The following is a 20612-nucleotide window of genomic DNA, read 5'->3' as shown; positions in this document are numbered from 1 at the left end:
TATCAACATTAATATACGTAGCTCAAGGATTTAAAACTGAGGCAGAAGTAGGACCTTTTTCCATTAAAATGGTTGGTAATCTACAATAAATGAGCTATCACTCATTCTCACTCTCCATATTCTACCTTTTCCTCTTATTTATTTGGCTCATCCAAAACCATTTCTTTCTTCTCTCTCTCTCTCAAATCAAACCCTAAGTTTTTTTTTTTTTTTTACTCACATCACTATAATTAGGTAACAGTAATAAAGACCAGTGAATCATTCTTCCAACCAAATTCTCACAAATATGACATCAATAAGGCACATTCCTACAAAATCCAAAGCACAAACAACACTTTATCTGAAGAAAACAACCTTGTATATCAGACTTTCATTCCCCTTTTGACACTGCACACACTCCTCTTACCCACAGATATATATATGTTTTTTTTTTTTATCAACAACATCATAATCTAATCAAAATCTGAATTGCTGTTTTTAGTTGGAGTTTTTTCTTTATATTATGTTACTTTTTACTATTTATCAAATTTAAACGAGACATTACACGTAAACAGATCAAATTCAGTATCACCTGAATCAAAGGATAGTTAAAAAAAAAAAATAAGGTGGATGATCTAGCTAACTAGTTTCTCTATAAACAATAGTTAGTAAAAACTATACAAGAATGCATTTAAATAATATAGGTGAATTAATTTTTATGCATTCTAATAAAAAAATATATCATTTTTCTAATTAGGGCACTAATTATATACAAGCCCAAAGATATTCATGTAAATGATTATTTACTTTTTCTATTTTTTTTTTCTTAGAGTTCTTGTGGAAAAGTTTCTTTGAGAAGTAAATAACTAAGTCTAGATTGATATATTTTTGTATAAGAAAAATAATATATATAATTTTACATTACTTTTTTCTGTTTCACCTGGTACTGAAAATTAAATATCCAAAAGAAATTAATGCCTCGTAAACTATTAACTGGCTTTTAATTGAATTAAACTTTTAAAACAATGCATGCATTTGACTTTTCATGGTTATAAATGTTTTTAAAACAATTAGAATAAGGAATTAAACTGATATTTGAAGGAGAAAACCCATAACAATTTATATTTATTACACTTAATTGTAGTATTAATCTCTACAGAGAAGAAAACCGTGTTCTGAATGGAAAATACACAAATCAACCACTTTGATGAATACTCATAAAATATCATTTGCATGTAAACATGATATGATCACATCATACATACATAGTACATAGCTCCATCCAAAAGATGAAAATTAGGTACATTGATGCATGATGAAAATCATTTGCAACTTTTCATATCTCATGGTTGATATGATCATTGATCATCATAGTGAATATATGTTTCCAAAAGGACTCAATGATGAAATTTTGATGTTCTATCTACAGGGATTCAAGTGTATATATAGTTACATTAACTTTATTGCAATGCTCAAAACAAATCAAAGAAGAGGAATATTGAAATGGAAGGGAAATGAGCAAGGAATATTTGGAATCATTTTAAGAAAAAAATTAATCAAAATTAAAAATATAGTATCTCCTAACTGTTCATCTTATTTACCAATCATACCCCTGAAAGCCAACGAAACATTTCGCTGATTTCTTCGCCGATTCGATTTCCTTCCATGTCGTATTCCGCAGCCACCACCGGAACGACGTCACTTCGTCGACTACTCCCACCACCGCTGAAGAACCTTCCAGAGCTTCGAAACGATGCCGTTCTTGAAGAGATAGAAGCAGAAAACCTATCCATGTAGTCCTTAAGCCAGCTCCTAACGCCGGCGACCTCACCGGCCAGACTGGCCTCGTTGTGAGTGGACGGAGTCTGACCTTCGGTGGCCGGAAACTCCTTCGCATCGTCCTCACTCCTCCTGCGAGCGTGGCTGAACGCAACCTCAGACTCGTCGTCCACCAAATAATCGAACGAACCAATGGAATAGGACCGGGACCGTGAATCGCCGCGAGCGGCGGTGGCTCCGGCGCCTTCCGCGCCACGGCGACTGATATTGCCTAACTCGAGGCGGAAGCTGTCGCTGCTACCGGCGGCGGAGGACGGTGGGCGGAGGATTTTCGCAAGGTCGGATTCCGCGGCGGCGATGGGAGAGCGGCAGAGCGGACACGAGAGGTTGGACTGGAGCCAGGTGTCGATGCACTCGGCGTGGAAGGCGTGGCAGCAGAGAGGGAGCAGGCGGAGGAGGTCGTGGTGGTGGAACTTGGAGAGGCAGACCGCGCAGTCGGCGGCGGCGGAGGACGAGCGGCGCGTGACGGAGGAGAACGTGAATAGCGGCAGCGTGTCGATGACCGAGGCGGCGGCAGCGGCGGTGGACGAGGAGTGCACAATCTCCGGCGAGATGCGGCGGCTGGAGGAGAACATCGGCGTGGCGGAGGCGGATGCGGAGGGCGCGGCGGAGGAGGAGGAGAAGCGGCGGAGGCAGCGGCGGTTGAGGTGGCGGAGGAGGAAGCAGAGCGCGAGAGAAACAATAACGGTGACGGCGAGGACCGTGACGATGATGAGAATGCTGGGACTGAGGCTCTGTAACGGAGACGAACGGCGCGGTGACGGCGGCGTTAGGGAACTGGAAGCGACGGTTGGGAACGCGTTGTCCGTGTCTGATCCGATGACGTTTAGCGTTAACGGTGGCGGCGAAGCCATTTGGTTTGTTTGGTTCAGTGTTAAGAGCGATTGAAAGAGAGTGTGTGTTTGCGGTGTGCATGAAAAAAATGGAAGTGTTAATTCTCGCTGTTGTGTATTGGTGGGAGTGTTTGATGAGAATGGTCACGTGAGATACACGTGAGGAATTGAATGTTGAAGAGTGAATGTGAATGAAATTGGATGAGAGTAGTAAATGCGTTTATATATATATACATATATTCCTTTTTCTAAAACAACTTTTTGAGAAATTAGACAACCTTAATTAATGAATTAAATGGTGTCTTAGGTGTAATTTGAAATTAATTTTAATGGCCATTATTATTAAGAGTGTTACACTAAACACCAAGGTTAATTAATTTCCTTAAAAAAATTAAGCTTTGTTGAACAGCCTTAATTAATGAAGAAGGGAGGAATTTTCTTTGTGGAGTGGAAAGTCAAAGAGGAATGGAAAAAGGGTTAAGTTAAGATCATCGATTAGAGTGGAATAAGTGGAAGATGATCCCAATCATTATATGTGTTTCCTATAAGAGATAAGTACTTTACAAAAAATGCATCAAGTATCCTCTTTGAAGCCACATAAATTAATGTGCAACCCTAGTTATATAAAGTTTTGTATGATTAAAGAGAATGATCCAGGTGTTAAGAAACGTGCAAACCCAAGAAACAAGGCAACAAATACATTCCATTACACTTATATAATGCAACCATAACTTCTCACTATCTTCATCCGCTTCATATTTTAATTTCAGAATATAATAATATATGTACAACTTTTGTTCAAGTTCAATCTTGTAGATTTCACGTCAATTATAAATTAGACCATTTCACGTAAATTGTAAATCACATAAATTTATAATATATAAATAAATATTTCATGTTTTACAAATAAATTGTGGATTTAGTTGAATTTAGAGTCAATTGTTTAATATGATAATAGTCATTTGAATCTTATTTTAATAAGATCGGTTGTTTATTTAATTTGTTTATCTAGTTTCATGTTTGTTTTATATATGTTTCGACGTGAAGAGATAAGACAGATTTATTGTATATAAATATATACAAACTTTATCTTAAAAGTTAATTTTGTAGGATTGAATTAAGTTTAAAGTCTATTTCTTATCATTTTTTCTTATTTAATATTTTTTCTTCTTACCCTAACTTTAATATAAAAAAATGGATTTTTTAAAATTTTCAATATTATTCATATACTTAAATATATCAAAATTAATATATTTTAATAGAGTGGAGGGATTAGACTGAAAACTCAATAATTTGAACTCATTAATAAATGTGTTGCGAGACTTTTGGAATTATAAGTATTAAATCATTCTTATTTTTTATCCTTATCTAAAGTATTTGTTTCGATATAAATATATTTTTTCTTAATGAAATATGAAATCTAATGTTAACTATAGCAACAAAATTTCAGATGTGAAATGTTGAAACGAATACAATTACAGGGTTTTGCTTGATACGATTATTATAGAAAGTGTAATTTGATAGGTGTTGGATGGAATATATTATTGAGGTTGTCTTGTGCTCTACATCATGAGCGCGTGCATGATTATTTCATTAATATCCGCAAATCTCGCATGCTGTGTATAAACTATAATAGATTAATTCTCTTTCAAACAACATTTTTGTTCCCACTAACATGCTTCCAAGATTTTAATTTTTGCAGAGACATAGACATCATTATTTTAATGCAATGCTTCTTCTTGCATTGTGATGGCTGCATCAAGATGTGGAGCAATTTGAGGGCATTGATCCATCACCATACTACAAAGTACCACTCTTATTACATGTTGTTGTGACAGGTAGAAACAACTATAACAAGTTGTAGTAACACACCCAAAAAAATAGATAGTAAGAAAAGACAACATTTGAAAGAGGATAATCGGGAGATATAACACCAATTAGACATGAGTTTAATCCACACATAAGATATTGACACCACCTCTAACCAAAATCTTAAGACAATGAGTTTATGAGTTTTCATCCTTATATATTTTTACTCAATGTGGGACTTAGACTCACATTTGGATTCCCAACATGGTTCCGTCATGATTTTGTTTTTAAAAAGCTCAGAAGATGAATGGAGGAAAAAGTATTTAAACCACCTTAGATTTCGACTTCTAAATGACATGAGACTATTGAAATTTATGATAGGAACAATCATAATTATATATATATATATATATATATATATATATATATATATATATATATATATATATATAAAGAAATAGAAATTGACCATACATTTTTCAAAATTAAGATTATATGAAAATCAAAGATAGAAAAATAAAAAACAAAAACATCCCAAATAAAGATTGAAAGGGAGGTTGCAACGAATGAGAAACAAGAAACGATCTTAAGAGTGCCATTGAAGATGTTAGAAACAAAAATTGAGAATTTGGTAGTGTGGAATTTGAATACAGAAGCAAGGAGGATTATGCATGAGATGAAAGTTAAGAAGAGATAACATCAACTTGAATAAGGAAATTATATTTTTCTAATCCTAGAAAAACTTTATATTTCAATTTGAACTAACATAAAACAGGTATTTACAATGATGTATGTAATTATGTGCATAATAACATATTTAATTTATAATTAACATAGAACACTGGTACGAAGTTACTAGGAATAATGATTCTTTATAAAATCACAATTTTATACTAATGGAAGAAATTAAATTTTAAAATAATTAAGAAAAAAACATAAAAGCTTAGAGAATTAATTTGGTTAGAAAAATGTTCTAATGAATGTTTTATTTTAGAGAGCGATTATAATAAATCATATTAAATAATCAAATGAAGAATAGTGAGCTAGAGTGTTCTTATCATTAGGTCATATATAACAAATGTAACTCTTGGGAATTTGATTGTTTAAAAATTTTGAAGGAATTATCTCATTGGAAAATTTTGGGGAAATTGATTTTAATATGATTAATTTAAATTATAGTAATTAAGTTACTACCTGCCACCCTCAAACCGGTTGTGTTAGGTCTGCAGACCAATACACCCAAACCCATCACCATTCTCCGTCCATTCATACTGGATGGGTTGTTGTTAGTGGGAATCGAACCCCCAACCTGACCTTTAACACCTCTGGCTCACCAGCAGATGCTACCAGTCAGCGCAACTGGTAGCATATGCTGGTTTGCCAAGGGTGTTAAAGGTCAGGTTGGGGGTTCGATTCCCACCGACAACAACCCAGGGTTGGAGTGCATTGGGCTATAGTAACCTGACAGCCTCTGGGACCTGAGGAGGGGTAGCCAGGGATGTTACAATAGCATTCTACAATTACTATATTAATTAATTAATTATTTGTTGATAAAAGAAAAAAGTTGTTATTTGCACTATAAAACTAATAGTAATACTAAGCATAATTTTTAATTTATTGAGATAGGAAATGTTTTGAAATTGATTGTGGGGTGATATTTTTTGTAATATAAAAAACCTTAAACATTAGTATGTATAAATTGATTATTGAGTTATATTAGGGATCAACATAGGTTGAAATCGACATACATAAGAACTATATAATATCTATCTTGTGGAAGAAAAAATTTCATTATACTTGGTATTTGGATACTCTTTCATAAAACTATCCCTAACTATAAGAAAATGAAAAAATTAAACTCTTTAAATAGTTTTTACTTAATTATTCTCATATAATATATGTTGTAATTTATTACTACAAAAATAGATTAAAGTACACAATTATTCTTATTAAATAGATGAAAATACACAATTATTCTTATTAAATAATCCAATTTTATTGAGAGGACACAATTTTTCATTGTGTTTATTAGTGTTGGCAAATAAAAATACTATGTTATCATATTAACGTATTTTAAATAGCATATATTTTTATCTTACAATGATATTTTAATTTGGGTCATATGTATGTGTTTGTCACATATTCATATTCGATATTTTGAAATATTTTACCGATATTTATTAATGAAGTCTCTAATTTATAGAGTAGTAATACTTTTATTATGACAATATTTTGAATTTTTTTATGTCGACAAATTTAATACATATAATTTTAATTTGGATCTACACAATAACAATTATATATTTATCATAATTTCTAAAATTACTATATATTTTTTAATATGTATATATCGTGTATCCTATCCTATTACTTAAAAAATAAACATATATAAGTATATCGGATACGTGTCGTATTCGATACACATATCATATTCGTGCATCATAGGTACATTTTAACCAACTTTTTTTTCTTCTTTTACTTCAGCTATATTTTTTTTCTCAATAGAGTTGGTCACTTTAGTTTGTTCTCTATTAACGTAAATACAAAAAAATAAATACTCCTCATTAATAGAAATGACCCGTATTTAATTAAGGTGCATGTTATGACCCTTTTAATAAAATATCATATTTTTAGCGAGAGTTATTTCTGGTTGAAAACTTCATCCTTAGTTTCAAAATTATGGAAGATATAATTAGTATATGTTCTGATCCCAAATTCGATGATAGAATCACAGTCAATCATCAAATATCCGAGATATTGTCTGCTTTGAAGTGTGTGCTCTGTCATGATTTTGGATGTAAAAGGCGCCGCAGTGGGTGGAAGGAGGAAAGGTATTTAAAGTGCCTTAGGTATCGACTTCTAAGCGATGTGAGATTGTTGGGTGTGGTAAGAACATAAGTCCCCTAGTCAAGGTCTAAGGGGAATGAGCGGATCATCCCCAATGGAAGACTTAAGGGACTAATGGCTCCGTTACCGACCCCACAATGGACGTCAATGTTCTGATCCCAAATTCGATGATAGAATTGCTATCAATCATCGTACATCTAAGGTATTGTCTGCTTTGGAGCATGGAGTTCCTTCAAAGTTTTGTCCTTAAAATACGTCTAAGAGGGTGGAGGGAGGAAAGGATGTTCAAACCGTCTTAGACATCGACTTCTATGCGATGGTGGGACTATTTAACGTGGTAGGAACATTAGACCCTAGTCGATGCCTAAGGAGAATGAGAGGATCATCACTAATAGATCATCCGTAATAGAGGGCTTAAGGGACATATGGTTCTGTTATCGACCCCATGACATCTCGGTGGGTGGAAGGAGGCTATGTGGGACTATTGGGTGTGGTAGGAACATAAGCCCCTCAGTCGAGGTCTAAGGAGAATGAGCAGATTATCCCTAACAGAGGACTTAAGGGACCAATGGTTCTATTATTGACCCCACAAAATCTAAGTGGGTGGAAGGAGACGATGTGAGACTATTGGGTGTGGTAGGAACATAAGACCCCTTAGTCAAGGTCTAACGAGAATGAGCGGACCATCCTTAATAGAGGGCTTAAGGGACCAATGGTTTTGTTATCGACCTCACGGTAGGCGTTAATGTTTCGATCCCAAGTCCAATGATAGAATCACTATCAATCACCATATGTCTGAGATATTGTCCGCTTTGGAGTATGGAGTTTCGTCACGGTTTTGTCTTTAAAAGGCGAACCTTAGAGGGTGGATGAAGAAGGGGTATTTAAACTGTCTTAAGTCTCGACTTCTAAGCGATGTGAGACTATTGGGTACGGTAGGAACAATATATATTGTTAGAGTGCTTTTAAAGAAAAATAAATATTTTTAATAAATTGTTGGTATCAAGATCACACCTAGGAGGTGATTTTTTTTTTTTAAATTTATCAAATCGTTACTAGTATTTATTAGAAAAATCATTTGAAAAAGTTTTTCGTGAAAATTTTGAATTTGAAAATTGATCAAATGTGAGGAAGATATTAACATATATCCAGAGATGACAATGGGGCGGGATAGGATGGAGACGAGTTTCATAATTTTATTCTCATCTTCAAAGAAAAAAACTATCCTCGTCCTCATAACCATATCAACGAGTTTAACACTTTTATCTCATCCTATCCCCATGAGGTAACGAGTATACGCTCATACTCATAACAAATGAAACATCATATTATCAAGTATTCAAGATCAAATGATGTATTCTTGTTTTTTTAATATCAAATATTTAGAAATAAATTATAATTATATATATTTTAAATTAAAGTACCAAATAAAATTTTATAAAAACCAAAACATTTATTAAGTTTGTATATGTTAATGGAACAAAATTGATAAAATTATAAAATATTTGTAAGAAGGTATAAAAGAACAAGTATCTAAGTTTAAAAATATTTTAAATGTCTCTATATCTCTAAATTCTAATTAAATATATTTTATACTCTAATAAAGATATAATATATCACTTGAACGAATCAAGAACAAAGACTAAATTAATAACAATTAAAATTTAGCTTAGATATTTTATGTTTTGAACTTTAATCTAGTGATAAACAAGATTCATGACAATGACAATAAATTATTATATTATATTAAATAAAAATATTTTTATATAATTATGGTGATAAAATTACTCTCATGAAATAATTTATAAAATAAAAAAAATTATATAAAATATCGTCAAAACAGTATTCTACATTATAAAAATAAATAACAAATAAAAATTGTTAAACGTGCGTCTTAAACATAATTTGATACATCATTCAATGAAATCCTACAAAGGAAAATAAATGTATAATTAAGGACGCGATAAAATGAAAATACCTTGAAAATCTAAGAAAAACTGTTCAATATCAATAATGTAGTCGAATTGTTAAGAGACAATGAAAATTATTTTAGCAAAACAAAAGTTCTTCGTATGAAAAAAAGTAAGGATCAAAGAGAATAAAAAAAATATAAGTTTTTTAGATTACTTATTAAATGAAAGGTTTATGTAATTGACCATTTAAAATTGATAGTCAAATATTTTTATTTGAAAAACAATAATAAATAAAAATAATGAAAATGAGTAAAAATATTTAAATATGAGACATAAACTATTTGGTTGACTATAATGAATAATATACCATTTGAACATAACCGCACAAAGATTACGATAAGAGTATAGATAACCTTGCACAAAGTTATGATAAGAGTTAGGGGCGGCTCAAGAGTTTGGGAGACCTAAATCAAACTTAAAAGATGCGACATTTTATTTAAAATTTATTTTTGAAGCTTTTTTTATGCGAAATTATTTATTATATTGTCATCATTAATCTAATTTAACATTTCTTTTTCCATAGATAACAAGGTTAATTCATTTAATCTTTCTTGAAATATTGTTGACACACTTATACTTTCTAATTCATGTTTTTTTATCTATTTTTTATAATTTTATTCATAGCTCATTTTTGTGATACAATTAAAGCCTCGATTATTCTCTTCTCATCTTTTGTTTTTAAATAGTCTGATTCAAATTTTCTAATTGAAATATCTATATATTTTTATATGAAGTAAAAATATTATAATATATAAAACACTACTAAAGATAAATATAGAAAATGAATGAGTTAAAAAAATAAAACATGGTTCTGGTTGTCAAGAAAGTAATAACTCGATAGTAGATTTGTAGTATTTTGAAGTCTTAAGTCTCTTTCTCCTCTTCAAGTCTCAAGTTTTTCACAAACCTACAAATTTTATTTTAAGATTAATCATTAATAAAAAAAAGTATTGTTCTTCTCAACTCAATAATAAGTCTTTTCATCCCTAAACTTGAATTATCTTTCTATAGAAAATCTAACTTTGAATTATGCTTCAACTAATCTAATATCCACCAAAATACTAAACATTAATCTAATTAATAGTTTTGTATAAAAATTACAATTCTTCGTCAAGATATATGCAAAAAACTCTTGCAACTCGTAAATCGAAAAGTATAAAAAAAATATTAGGTAAAAGAAACACATTTCTAAACTAATACAACCAAAATAGAATAAAAACAACAACAACATAAATAGAAAGAAAAAATATACTAAACAAAATTGAGGATGCAAAAATTTGTACACAAAGACAATATGAGATTCAATAAATTTAATCTACCAAAACCTTAAAACAAGAACTCTTAGAAGAAGAAGAAATAAGGAGAGACAAGACAAGTCACATAAAAATAAAAAGATAAAGGAAGAAAATAGAATAAAATTGATTATGAGAGAATAAAAAGAACTAATCATTCTCTTTTTCATAAACAAAATTATAATTTACTAAATAAAGGTTTTAACTCATTAATTATTGTAACATCCCATTTAATAATTTTTACGCTACTAAACAAAACATTATATAATGATTAAACAAAGGAGATAGTAGGAATTAGCCCAATATGAAGTATTCATGCAATCATCCGCAGAACCATAATAATATATTGGTTACAGGCACATCTTATACTAAGGAAAAGATAACAAAAGTCCCCTGAACAAAACACAAACATGGACAACTATCAAATCCCTATACTGCTGTTAACTCCTGTTTAGGAGAGGAGTATCTTCACCTGCATTTTCATCTGCTCACACCGAAGTGATCATTGCAAGAAAGAATCAAACACAAAACACACAGAGAAATGAAAGGGTAAGCTAATCTAATTAAAGGAATCATGCAGTTCAATTATAAACAGAAACCATGCAACCTTTCTCAATTTCACCAGAATGACATAGGCCACCACAAACACAGTACAAATATATTACTCTAGACTCGATATCCAGATTATGTAAGCGACATTAGACCTCTTGGTGGCGTGCACCTATGATGGTTCCCAAACTCTGCAGAGTTTAGCCTCAAGGGGTTATCACCCAACCACTCACAAGGTAAGTCCCCTTCGCGTCTAAGACTTGATCAAGTCCAAAGACTAGGACCTCCTGATACTCCTCACGACATAATCCATTCTGCTCTATTTGAGCGTGAATGATTATTGGAGTTTCAGGATACCCCCAATAGTGAGTCCTTATGTCCTTACATACGCTAAAACATTCCCTTTAGAATTTCCCTTGAAATCCTAGTTCAACCACATCTTTTCATAATCCAAATTCATGCAATTTCACCACACATGTTACTAGTCATAACAATCCATGCATATCATAACTAACTTCTTATTTTAACATTCAAACATAGCTTCATCCACCAAAACAGAGAAATAACACTCAGCTGCAGAGGTTCTCACCCAAGCTAGAGGGTGTCGCCGGATGAAAGGGCTCTCTCGCTTAGGCGAATCATTCTCGTTTGAGCGAGGCTCGAAACAGAGAACAACCCAAACTCTGGGCGAATTCTCGCTCAAGCTAAGCTGTCTCGCTTAGACGAGAGTGTCTCTCGCTCAAGCGAAATTGGCTCGCCTAGGTGAGATCTAGCGCAGTGACAAGGGTGAGTTTCTGGTGTTTTCGCTTAGGCAAGAGCTGCTCGCTTAGGCAAAAACACCAGATTCCCAATCTGTTTTCACATGCAGAAGCCCAGAAATCTTGCACAAACCAATCATACACCTAATTACATAGTTCAAGATCTCATACAACACCTAATCATGCAATTCAAAGTCATAAGAATGATTTCTATACGAAATTCAAGCAAAACAGTTAGCTTCCCTTACCTTTCTACTGATTTTGAGCTTTGTGAAATCAACCTCAACTAGCAAAGGCAGAAACCTCAATTCAACCTAGGGGGAAAGGAGTTAGGAGAGGAAGTAGTAGAGAGCTCTGTTGGAGTTGCTCTTCCAGAATCTGATTGCAAACCAAGGGAAAGGGTTTAGATAGAGGATGATCAAGGTGCAACTATTAGAGAGTGGTGGAGAGAAAAAGAAGTAAAAAGCAAGGGTGGTTTTTTTTTTTTAGCAAGAGTGTGAGTTCTGTGTACTTGGCAAAGGAGAGAAAGAAAGAATGCAAAAAAAGGTCTCACAATTATTATTTTTAATATCAATAAAAATTAATATACATAAATAATAATTTAATTAAATTTTATTTTTAAACAAACTTATTATTAATTTAATAGAGTTATATTAGTAATAAAATATATTTTTTTGAGACCTTCTTTTTCTTAAACATAATTTTATAATTAATTTAATAAAGGTATGTTAGTACCAAAAAATATTTTGAGGTCTATTTTCTTAAACATAATTTTATAATTAATTTAATATAGAAATATTAGTCGTAAAAAGAAATTTTGAGACCTTCATTTGCTGGAAGCCTAAAGTGAGTGTTTCACTTGCTTTATCCTTTAAACATAATTTTATAATTAATTTAATAGAGAAATATTATTAGTAAAAATAAATTTTGAAGCTTTTTTTTTTCTAGCCTAAAGCGAGTGTTTCACTTGCTTTACCCTTAAATCGGCCATGAAGTAATGTGGTGTAATCAACCTTTTTATAAATACAAGGAAAAACCTTGTAAGAAAGATGAATTGATTTTTGAGACAAGGACAATGTAAAAATATTTTATTAAAAGGAAAACAAATTCAGACATTAAAAGAATCCATTTGTCATTTCTATGTCTAACTAACTTATAATTATGTAAGATTTTTTAATTTTATGATCATATTGTTATTTTTATCGTATCAAAACATTTAATTTTATCGAATATTTTTATAATTATGATGAAAAGAAGAGTTAGAAAGTATCAAATTATCATAATTTGTGTTCTTCACCACATATATAGTTAATATTTTTATTGTTACAAAAATAAAACTTTTTGTAAACGAGTTGAAACAACCCTAATGTGTTTTTGTATATATAATATTTTTTTTTCTTGCAGACAAAAGAATAATAATGAAAATGACCGTTTATGAATAGTATTAGTAAATTCTATAATTAAATGCCTCCATTAAAGGCAAACGGTGTTCTAAGTTTGATATTGATGAGACTGTATAAAATAATAATAGTAATAATAAATTAATGTTGGCCAAGTAATAACTGCTTATGCGGTTTACGACAGTGTGCATAAATTATGCCAGCGACAAATTATAAAAGTCAGGGGAGAATATTTTAGACTTGCTATTTAATAATATATATATATATAGATACCTTATTGGTGTTTACATTTCTTTTTCAACTTTATCTTTTAAATATAAGTTTCTTAAATTAAAATAATTATTTCATCTATCTTTTAAATATAAGTTTCTTAAATTAAAATAATTATTTCATCAATATTTTACTTTTAAAAATGGCAGTTTTCTTTTTAATTTAATTACTTTTTAAACTTAATAATTTTTCAATTAAAAAATTATCTACGATTGGTTTGATTCGATCTTCGATCTAAATTTACTCGACTTAACTTTCGATTTGTACTAATTTGATTTAATTTTTAGTCTAAATTGACTCGGTTCAATTTTCGATCTAATTTATCTCGATTTAACCTTCTGGATTCTGATTAACATTTAAATGATAAAAATAATTATTATAGGTCATTTAAGTTGAAAACTATAATTTAAAATAATTATTATTAAACCTTAATATACATTTAAAAGTGGTTAAATTTTACTATGAAACATATAAACATAAATATAATATTAAAAATGTAAAATTTCCATATCTTTAACCAGTATAACTTATTATTTTGTAATCCATAAATGTTTTTCACCTTAAAATTAACAAAAGCTCTAATTGTGTCATATTTGCTTTTTTTTCTCTATTGTAATTTGTTATATTAGATTAGAGTACGATATTATGATCATAATCCAATAAAGTTTTACCATTGTAAATATTAAACACAAATTTTCATTGATTTTTCCCTTCACAAACGAGCTTTTCATTTTTCCAATTGATCCAAACAGGGCATACACTATGTGCATTGGATACTCATAACATTTTTGACTAAGATATGCACTGCCTTATCATTCATTTATTATGCACAAGTGGTTGGGTACACTACATTGAAAAATTATATTGATTTTTATATAAATTGTTATAATATGTGCCTATTTTTTTTAAATATATGGATAGATATTTTATTAAGATTTGTTGTATTGAAAATGATAAAAAATTAATTTTAAAGAAATCTAATTTCCAATGTTTTTGTTAATTTTTAAAATTTTATCAGAATTTGTAGATTAACTATACTACAAATTTACTTAGAAATTAATTTTTAGATAAATCATCAGTAAAATTAATTAAGAAAGTTTTTTTTTTCTTTTTTGACAATTCTTGTTTTTATTTTCGAGTTTCTAACTTCTCATCTCCTATAACAATACTTTTATCATTTTTCCTCTTTTCAATATACATCTGTTTTTTTTTTCTTTTTTCAATTTTTTTTTATTTTCTTATGTAATTGTTATTTTTTTATTTTCTTCTTTTTTCAATTTTTTTATTTTCTTATGTAATTGCTATTTTTTTTATTTTCTTACTATCTTACTAAATAATGAAGTGTTTCTCTTTGTTTTAGAAATTATCATGAAGACATACGTGAACCAAAGTATTGACCATTTATTAATATATGGCCTATATATATAAAGAATTGTGACACTTTATTATTTTAAAAAAGATATTCTTTATTCTACAATTTTTTTAATAAAAATATCTTATTAACACAAATCATATCATTATCATCAGACTCAAAATATAGTCAGACTCAAAATAATCCAATAATCAAGATCCCATTTTTTTTTTAGGTTTTCTACACGGCCATACAGATCAATTTGTATATAAAACTGATTGATTATTTGAAACGAGAAGATGGATAAACACCGAACAAATACAACAAAACGTCCACACAACAGATGAAAGGAGAAGCCCTAATCTATAACGAGAGGATGTAAAATACACTTTTAAATTATACAAATATACTTGTATATGTATGCATCAAATGTAAGCCCTCTTTTTCTGTACTGTAGAGTTTGGGCCTGGCCTTTTCGGAGGCCCAAGGCCCTGCCCTACAGAAGGGCACCTTACCCTACCACATACCCTACATTCTCATCTTTTCCTCCACTCTTCTGTTTTCCAGAGCAACCTCCCTTCCTCTCCAAACTCCAGCAAAGTGCTCTGCTAGGGCACGACTTCCGTTCGTCTCCGAGCCATCAAAAGACCTTCTTTTCTTCCAGGTAAGTGGACTTCGGAGCTTCTGGTTCGTTCATTTTTTTCTTTTCCCCTCCGTTTAAAAACGCGTGGGTCAAGTTGGGGTTATGGTTCTTGACTCCGTTCTGTCCTCTTGTTCCAGTTTCAGCCACTGTCTTAGTTCTTGGAGCTGCTGTGCTACATAGTTAGGATCCGCTTGCTTTTAGTGCTCAAAACAAAGGTAAGGGAAGCTAGATTCGTCTGTTCTAAGTTGTCCTTGGCTGTTTTTGGTTGTTTTCGTGTTTATATGCATGTATAGTATGTTTTGTTGAGAGAAATGGGGTTGCATGTGGGTTTGGGGTGGATCTGGGCGGTTTCCGCCGTTGCATGTGGGTTGACAGTGGTGAACGCTGCTATTTTCGCCCAAGCGAGCTTGTCTCGCCTAGGCGAGAGTATCAGAGTACTCACCACCACGAGAGCTCGCCTAGGCGACCTGTCCACGTTCTGAGCGACGCCATGTCTCGCTCAGGCGAGGAGGTCTCGCCTGAGCGAGAAATCGTGAAAAATCCCACGTTGCCCATCTCGCTTGAGCGAGAATTCGTGAAGGGGTCATGTCGCGCGTCTCGCCTGAGCGAGAATGCGTGAGAAAACCCTGTTGCTCATCTCGCCTGAGCGAGAATTCGCTGCCTCAGGAAGGCCAGCGTCTCGCCTGAGCGAGTTCGCGAGAGAGTGTTATGTTTCCTTGGCTGTTTGAGTGATTTGTTGCATGTACCATTCAAACTGTTCTTTCTAAATATGATGTGCGTGAATATATTTGGGGTGTTTGGGTTTTTATGAATGAAACTGGCATGCTGGGTATGGAATTTATCATGGGTTGTGGGTTCGTGACACTTTAACATGACGATGGAATGTATGAGATGTAAGTGGTGGTTGTAGTATGAGAAACATAAAAATTGTATGTGATAGGCGTAATTCCATGAGTCTCGTGGGGAGACTTTATGGTGGCGTGTAGTGTATATGTTAAGATATGGATTCAAGTAAGGATCGCATCCCGAAACTCTAAAGGGTCAGTGAGTCTCAGGTAGAGCAAGCTGACCCAAGTGGTGAGAGTAGCGGGAGGCCCTAGTCTTTGGCAGGATAATGGCCTTAGACGCTTGAAGGCTAACCTCGTGAGTGGTAGGGTGAAACCCATTGGCAATGGCTCTGCAGAGCAGTAGAGGCCACCACGAGTGCAGGCATCCAGTGAATCCGATCTTAACATATGTATCCGGATAATAGAGTCATAGTGTCTTGCTTGTTTGCCATAACATGATCTATGTGCCTCTGTGTTGTATGTCTGGAATGTTTATGTATTTATTCCTTTATGCCCTGATAAGTATTATATTACACTAGCTTACCCTTGCATGTTTGTGTGTGTTTCTGTTTTGTTTTCTCTTTTGCGATGATCACCATTGGTGGGAGCAGATGGGAATACTTCTGGAGGTAGGCCTGATGGTGGTAGCGGTGCAGCCTAGTGGGCCCGTTGTTATGGTTTTTGAAGGTGTCCTATGGCCCTAGTGCCTTGTAGTTCCATGCTCCTAGGGCATTCCTTTTGCATAACTTCTAAACCTTAGAATTGTTTTGTTTATGGCATGGTTGTATGCCCAAATTTCTCTCTAAGTACTCCTATGGATGACTGTTAAAGTACACTCTTGAACTCCGTTTTCTTTTGTTCGCGTTGCCCTTGAAATATTATAACTGCGCGACGTTTTGTTTATTGGATTAGTCTATCTAAATGGGACGTCACATCAAAAATATTTCGTTCATCTTTTATTCAAAACTTTAAATAATAAGTTTGTAAAAAAAATCGTTATATATTATTTGCCTCACTCATCTTTTCTCATTAGACTCTGGCTCTACACTATAATTCTTCACAGTTAATATTAGTATTAATTCATGAAACCCCAAATGAAGCACATCACACACAGTAAACAAAGTAAAGGAAGCCGAACAAAACAAAGAAAACCAACTCAAGAATTGTCAAGTGAAGATTTAGTAAACTGATCACAAAAGTGCAAACACCAAAATGGACATACAACACATGAAAAATAATATGTTAAAAAGTGCAACACTGCTTCTGTGTCCCCCACTGCATGGAGTACTGCTTCCACTATAACACCCCTTCTTCTGCTGGATTCCTACACCACGATTTTCAAGCACAAACGTGGAGTTTGTCTGTCCATCGCTGAACAAAACACACCAAAAGAAAGGTCCTTTATGGAGTCCAACAAGACCAACTCCAACCTCGGTGTGTGTTTTGTTCTTCAGAACAGACACAGAGTTCTTATCTTTGATGAGAACTTGAGAGAATGCCAGAGATGGCTCAAGATACTCTCTTTGACAACCAACAATGTGGCCAGTTATGGTGCCAAAAGTAGGAAGCTCTACGCCACAGTTGGGAGCAAACACTTCAGTGAAATCATCTTCAGGGGGTTTGCAGTTTACAGCATTGTTATCACTGCAGTTTCCTTTGCATAATTCAACGTATTGTAAGGCCATGCACCCTAAACCAGGGCTGTCATTCAAGTGGGGAAGCTTCTGATCCGTTCGATTCTTGTTTATGATGTCAACTATGTCACTGGCAGGGTTTCCTGAGAGAGAAAACATCTGGTTTTAGAGATGATGTGTGTAGTGGATGTGCATGCTCATCTTGTTTCTATTCAGTTGACTTAATCATCAGAGTGACTCTTCATATATTGATCAGTCTTTTCTGAGAGAATTCATTTGAGAGATACAATATCAATTAGACACGAATCAGACCTATGACACTACCTCTGACTTAAAACCTCTAAGATAATGGGTTTATAGGTCCTTTTTCTTATAAGATGCTCAACTTTTTTATCTTTATCCAATATAAGACTTAGACTCACACTTGGATTTCCAACCAGATTTGCATCAAACAAAGCATATGTTACAAAACCTGGTTTTATTAGTGTTGGGTATGAACAACAATAACAAAAAAAACACAAGGATAAGAACAAAAAGAAAACAACTATATTGTACTGAAAGTTCTATACACAGTTCCTTCACAATCTTTGAAACCCTTACAAGATGTTCTCTAAGTTTCATGTCCATATTCATCACATTTCATATTTTGTAGTATTTTTAATCCTCAACTTTATTGTTGAAGTCGTATGATCTTTTGAGAATATGAAACAAGTTCACAAACACCAACATACTAGAACAGAAATCAACAGGTTCATATTATACTCTGGTTGCATTATAAATCTAAATTTAACATTATCAAAAGAGCCCTATAAATGCAGAATGTTTCATTTGCCTTTTAATCTTTGCTATTATTCATAAGACATAAAAATGACAGAAGTTTGCCCTCTTGCAACATTTATTATTCTCAAAAACCTGCGTCATATTCACATTTTTTCACAAAATTTATTGCACAAAATAAGCTCTTACAAAAACCAATATACCTGACTAAGTTTCAATTTATAACGCTCAGACTAATGCAGATTTTTCTAACCAATGTATAAATGCTCTGATTATTAAGCTGATAATATCCAAACAGAACTCCAAAATACTTTAATGTCTGACCAAGATTGTTGTGAAGACAAGCTACAAATACCAGAAACAAACTTTTTCTAATATTAATGAAGAATTCTCAGAACATGTGAAACAAAGGTGTAAGGTACAGAAATAAGCTGCACTCCGTGCCAAATCATCTACCATATTTAATTAGCATTAATTCAAATTTAAGGGAAAACAACTTCTGGAAACCAAATTTCTATAGTCATAACATCACCGATCATAGTGAATGTAGCATATCAAAGAAACCAATGTCACATTTAACCAATCTATAAGTTCAGCAATGTAATTCAGTAATTAGGGGTACACTAAACAGATGAACTGAACTACTATAAAACTAAACTGATCTTTCAAAATGATTCAACAAAACTGAACAGTAAAATTGTTTAACTCTCACTCTAAATTCCTTGTGTTCCCACTAATTTCAAAATTGTACTAGTCCTTAAGAATATTTCAGACTGTTAAACCTTCAAAGAAACCACTCTTCGAAGGAATGTGCCAGGAATCAGAGATCCAGAACAAGATGGAAACTTTCGAAGCAAAACACAAAAGCACGTTTGAACTTATATGAAGAGCTTCTGGAATACCCATTACACCACAACAACTATCTCAACAGTACAAGTATCGAACACTCCAAGACACAATAATAGAACAACCTTGCAGAATGACAAAAAATAGAGAAAACAGAAACATTCATAGATGAAAAGCTACATTTGTTACTTACTACTCATGCCCACAATAACCTTATAATCAAATAACAGACACAATGCTCATAAACACACCAAATGCCAAAACAAACTCACAAAAAGAGAGAAAAAGAATGTAACTTTACTTACCATGGATGTGATGGGAGAGAACAAGAGCTGGAAAAAGGAGACAACAAGCAAAACAACAAAAGAAATGCAACACCCCACAACTGGGGTTGTTCATCATATGCAATGCCGAGGCTGAACCAGAAAAAAAAAAGGATTTTGCTATGGCAGTAGTGTGGAACAAAGTGAATAGAGAAAAGGGTAACTCAAATGAGGGAAAAGTTGATGAATTGGCCTAAATGGAGAAGATAAAGGAGAAAGGGGTGGTGATGGGTTTGCACTTTGCACTGCCAAAAGGACACAAAGTGGTCCCATGAAGCCGTTATCTCTTCTGTCTTTGAATGTTTTTTCCTGAAAATGCTACCCATTTTCAACATGGGACCCATGATTCATAGAGAACTGTGATTTTGGAGACAAAGATTGTTTAGTGATTTTTAATTTTGTTTCATCTTATTTACAAGTATTTCTTCTTTAATACATCATTTTAAGTTTTACGTTTTCATATAACCTTAAATTTTATTTAATATATCTATCGATTTGAAATTTTACTAAGAATAGGTATCTTTATCTGATAAAACCTTTTTCTTTTCGTCATTTATGTTCATATTTCAAGACTTAAAAGATATATTTTTTATATATCAAAATATTTATTTCTCTCCAACTGCCACAAATGATTAGAATGAGCTATTGTCTGACATAAAATA

At 32.6% G+C, this 20612-nt stretch overlaps 2 protein-coding genes and 1 long non-coding RNA gene across 4 annotated transcripts; 1 reads left to right on the top strand and 2 right to left on the bottom strand.

The window, feature by feature from the left end:
• Window positions 1-1194: 1194 nt before the first annotated feature.
• LOC114166514 (E3 ubiquitin-protein ligase ATL4) lies at window positions 1195-2849 on the bottom strand. The gene has a single exon (XM_028051256.1). The coding sequence runs from the start codon at window positions 2670-2672 to the stop codon at window positions 1584-1586; it is 1089 nt and encodes a 362-aa protein (XP_027907057.1). The 5' UTR covers window positions 2673-2849; the 3' UTR covers window positions 1195-1583.
• A 12566-nt stretch (window positions 2850-15415) lies between these two features.
• LOC114165101 lies at window positions 15416-17281 on the top strand. The gene is made up of 3 exons (XR_003599690.1): window positions 15416-15564; window positions 15681-15758; window positions 16982-17281. It is a non-coding gene; the product is annotated as an uncharacterized LOC114165101 (long non-coding RNA).
• Window positions 17282-17533: 252 nt separating this feature from the next.
• Window positions 17534-20189, bottom strand: LOC114166564. 2 transcript variants are annotated; one of them, XM_028051313.1, is made up of 2 exons: window positions 19933-20189; window positions 17534-18147 (listed from the first exon to the last, which is right to left on the bottom strand). In XM_028051313.1, the coding sequence occupies exons 1-2, from the start codon at window positions 20027-20029 to the stop codon at window positions 17561-17563; spliced, it is 684 nt and encodes a 227-aa protein (XP_027907114.1). In that variant the 5' UTR covers window positions 20030-20189; the 3' UTR covers window positions 17534-17560. The 2 variants fall into 2 exon arrangements, with proteins under 2 accessions (XP_027907114.1, XP_027907115.1); XM_028051314.1 differs by having other exon boundaries at window positions 17534-18266; window positions 19933-20043.
• Window positions 20190-20612: the final 423 nt, after the last annotated feature.

This window comes from Vigna unguiculata, chromosome 10 (genome assembly GCF_004118075.2).
Source record: "Vigna unguiculata cultivar IT97K-499-35 chromosome 10, ASM411807v1, whole genome shotgun sequence".
NCBI lineage: Eukaryota > Viridiplantae > Streptophyta > Magnoliopsida > Fabales > Fabaceae > Vigna > Vigna unguiculata.
This window is presented reverse-complemented; position numbering and strand designations above follow the sequence as displayed.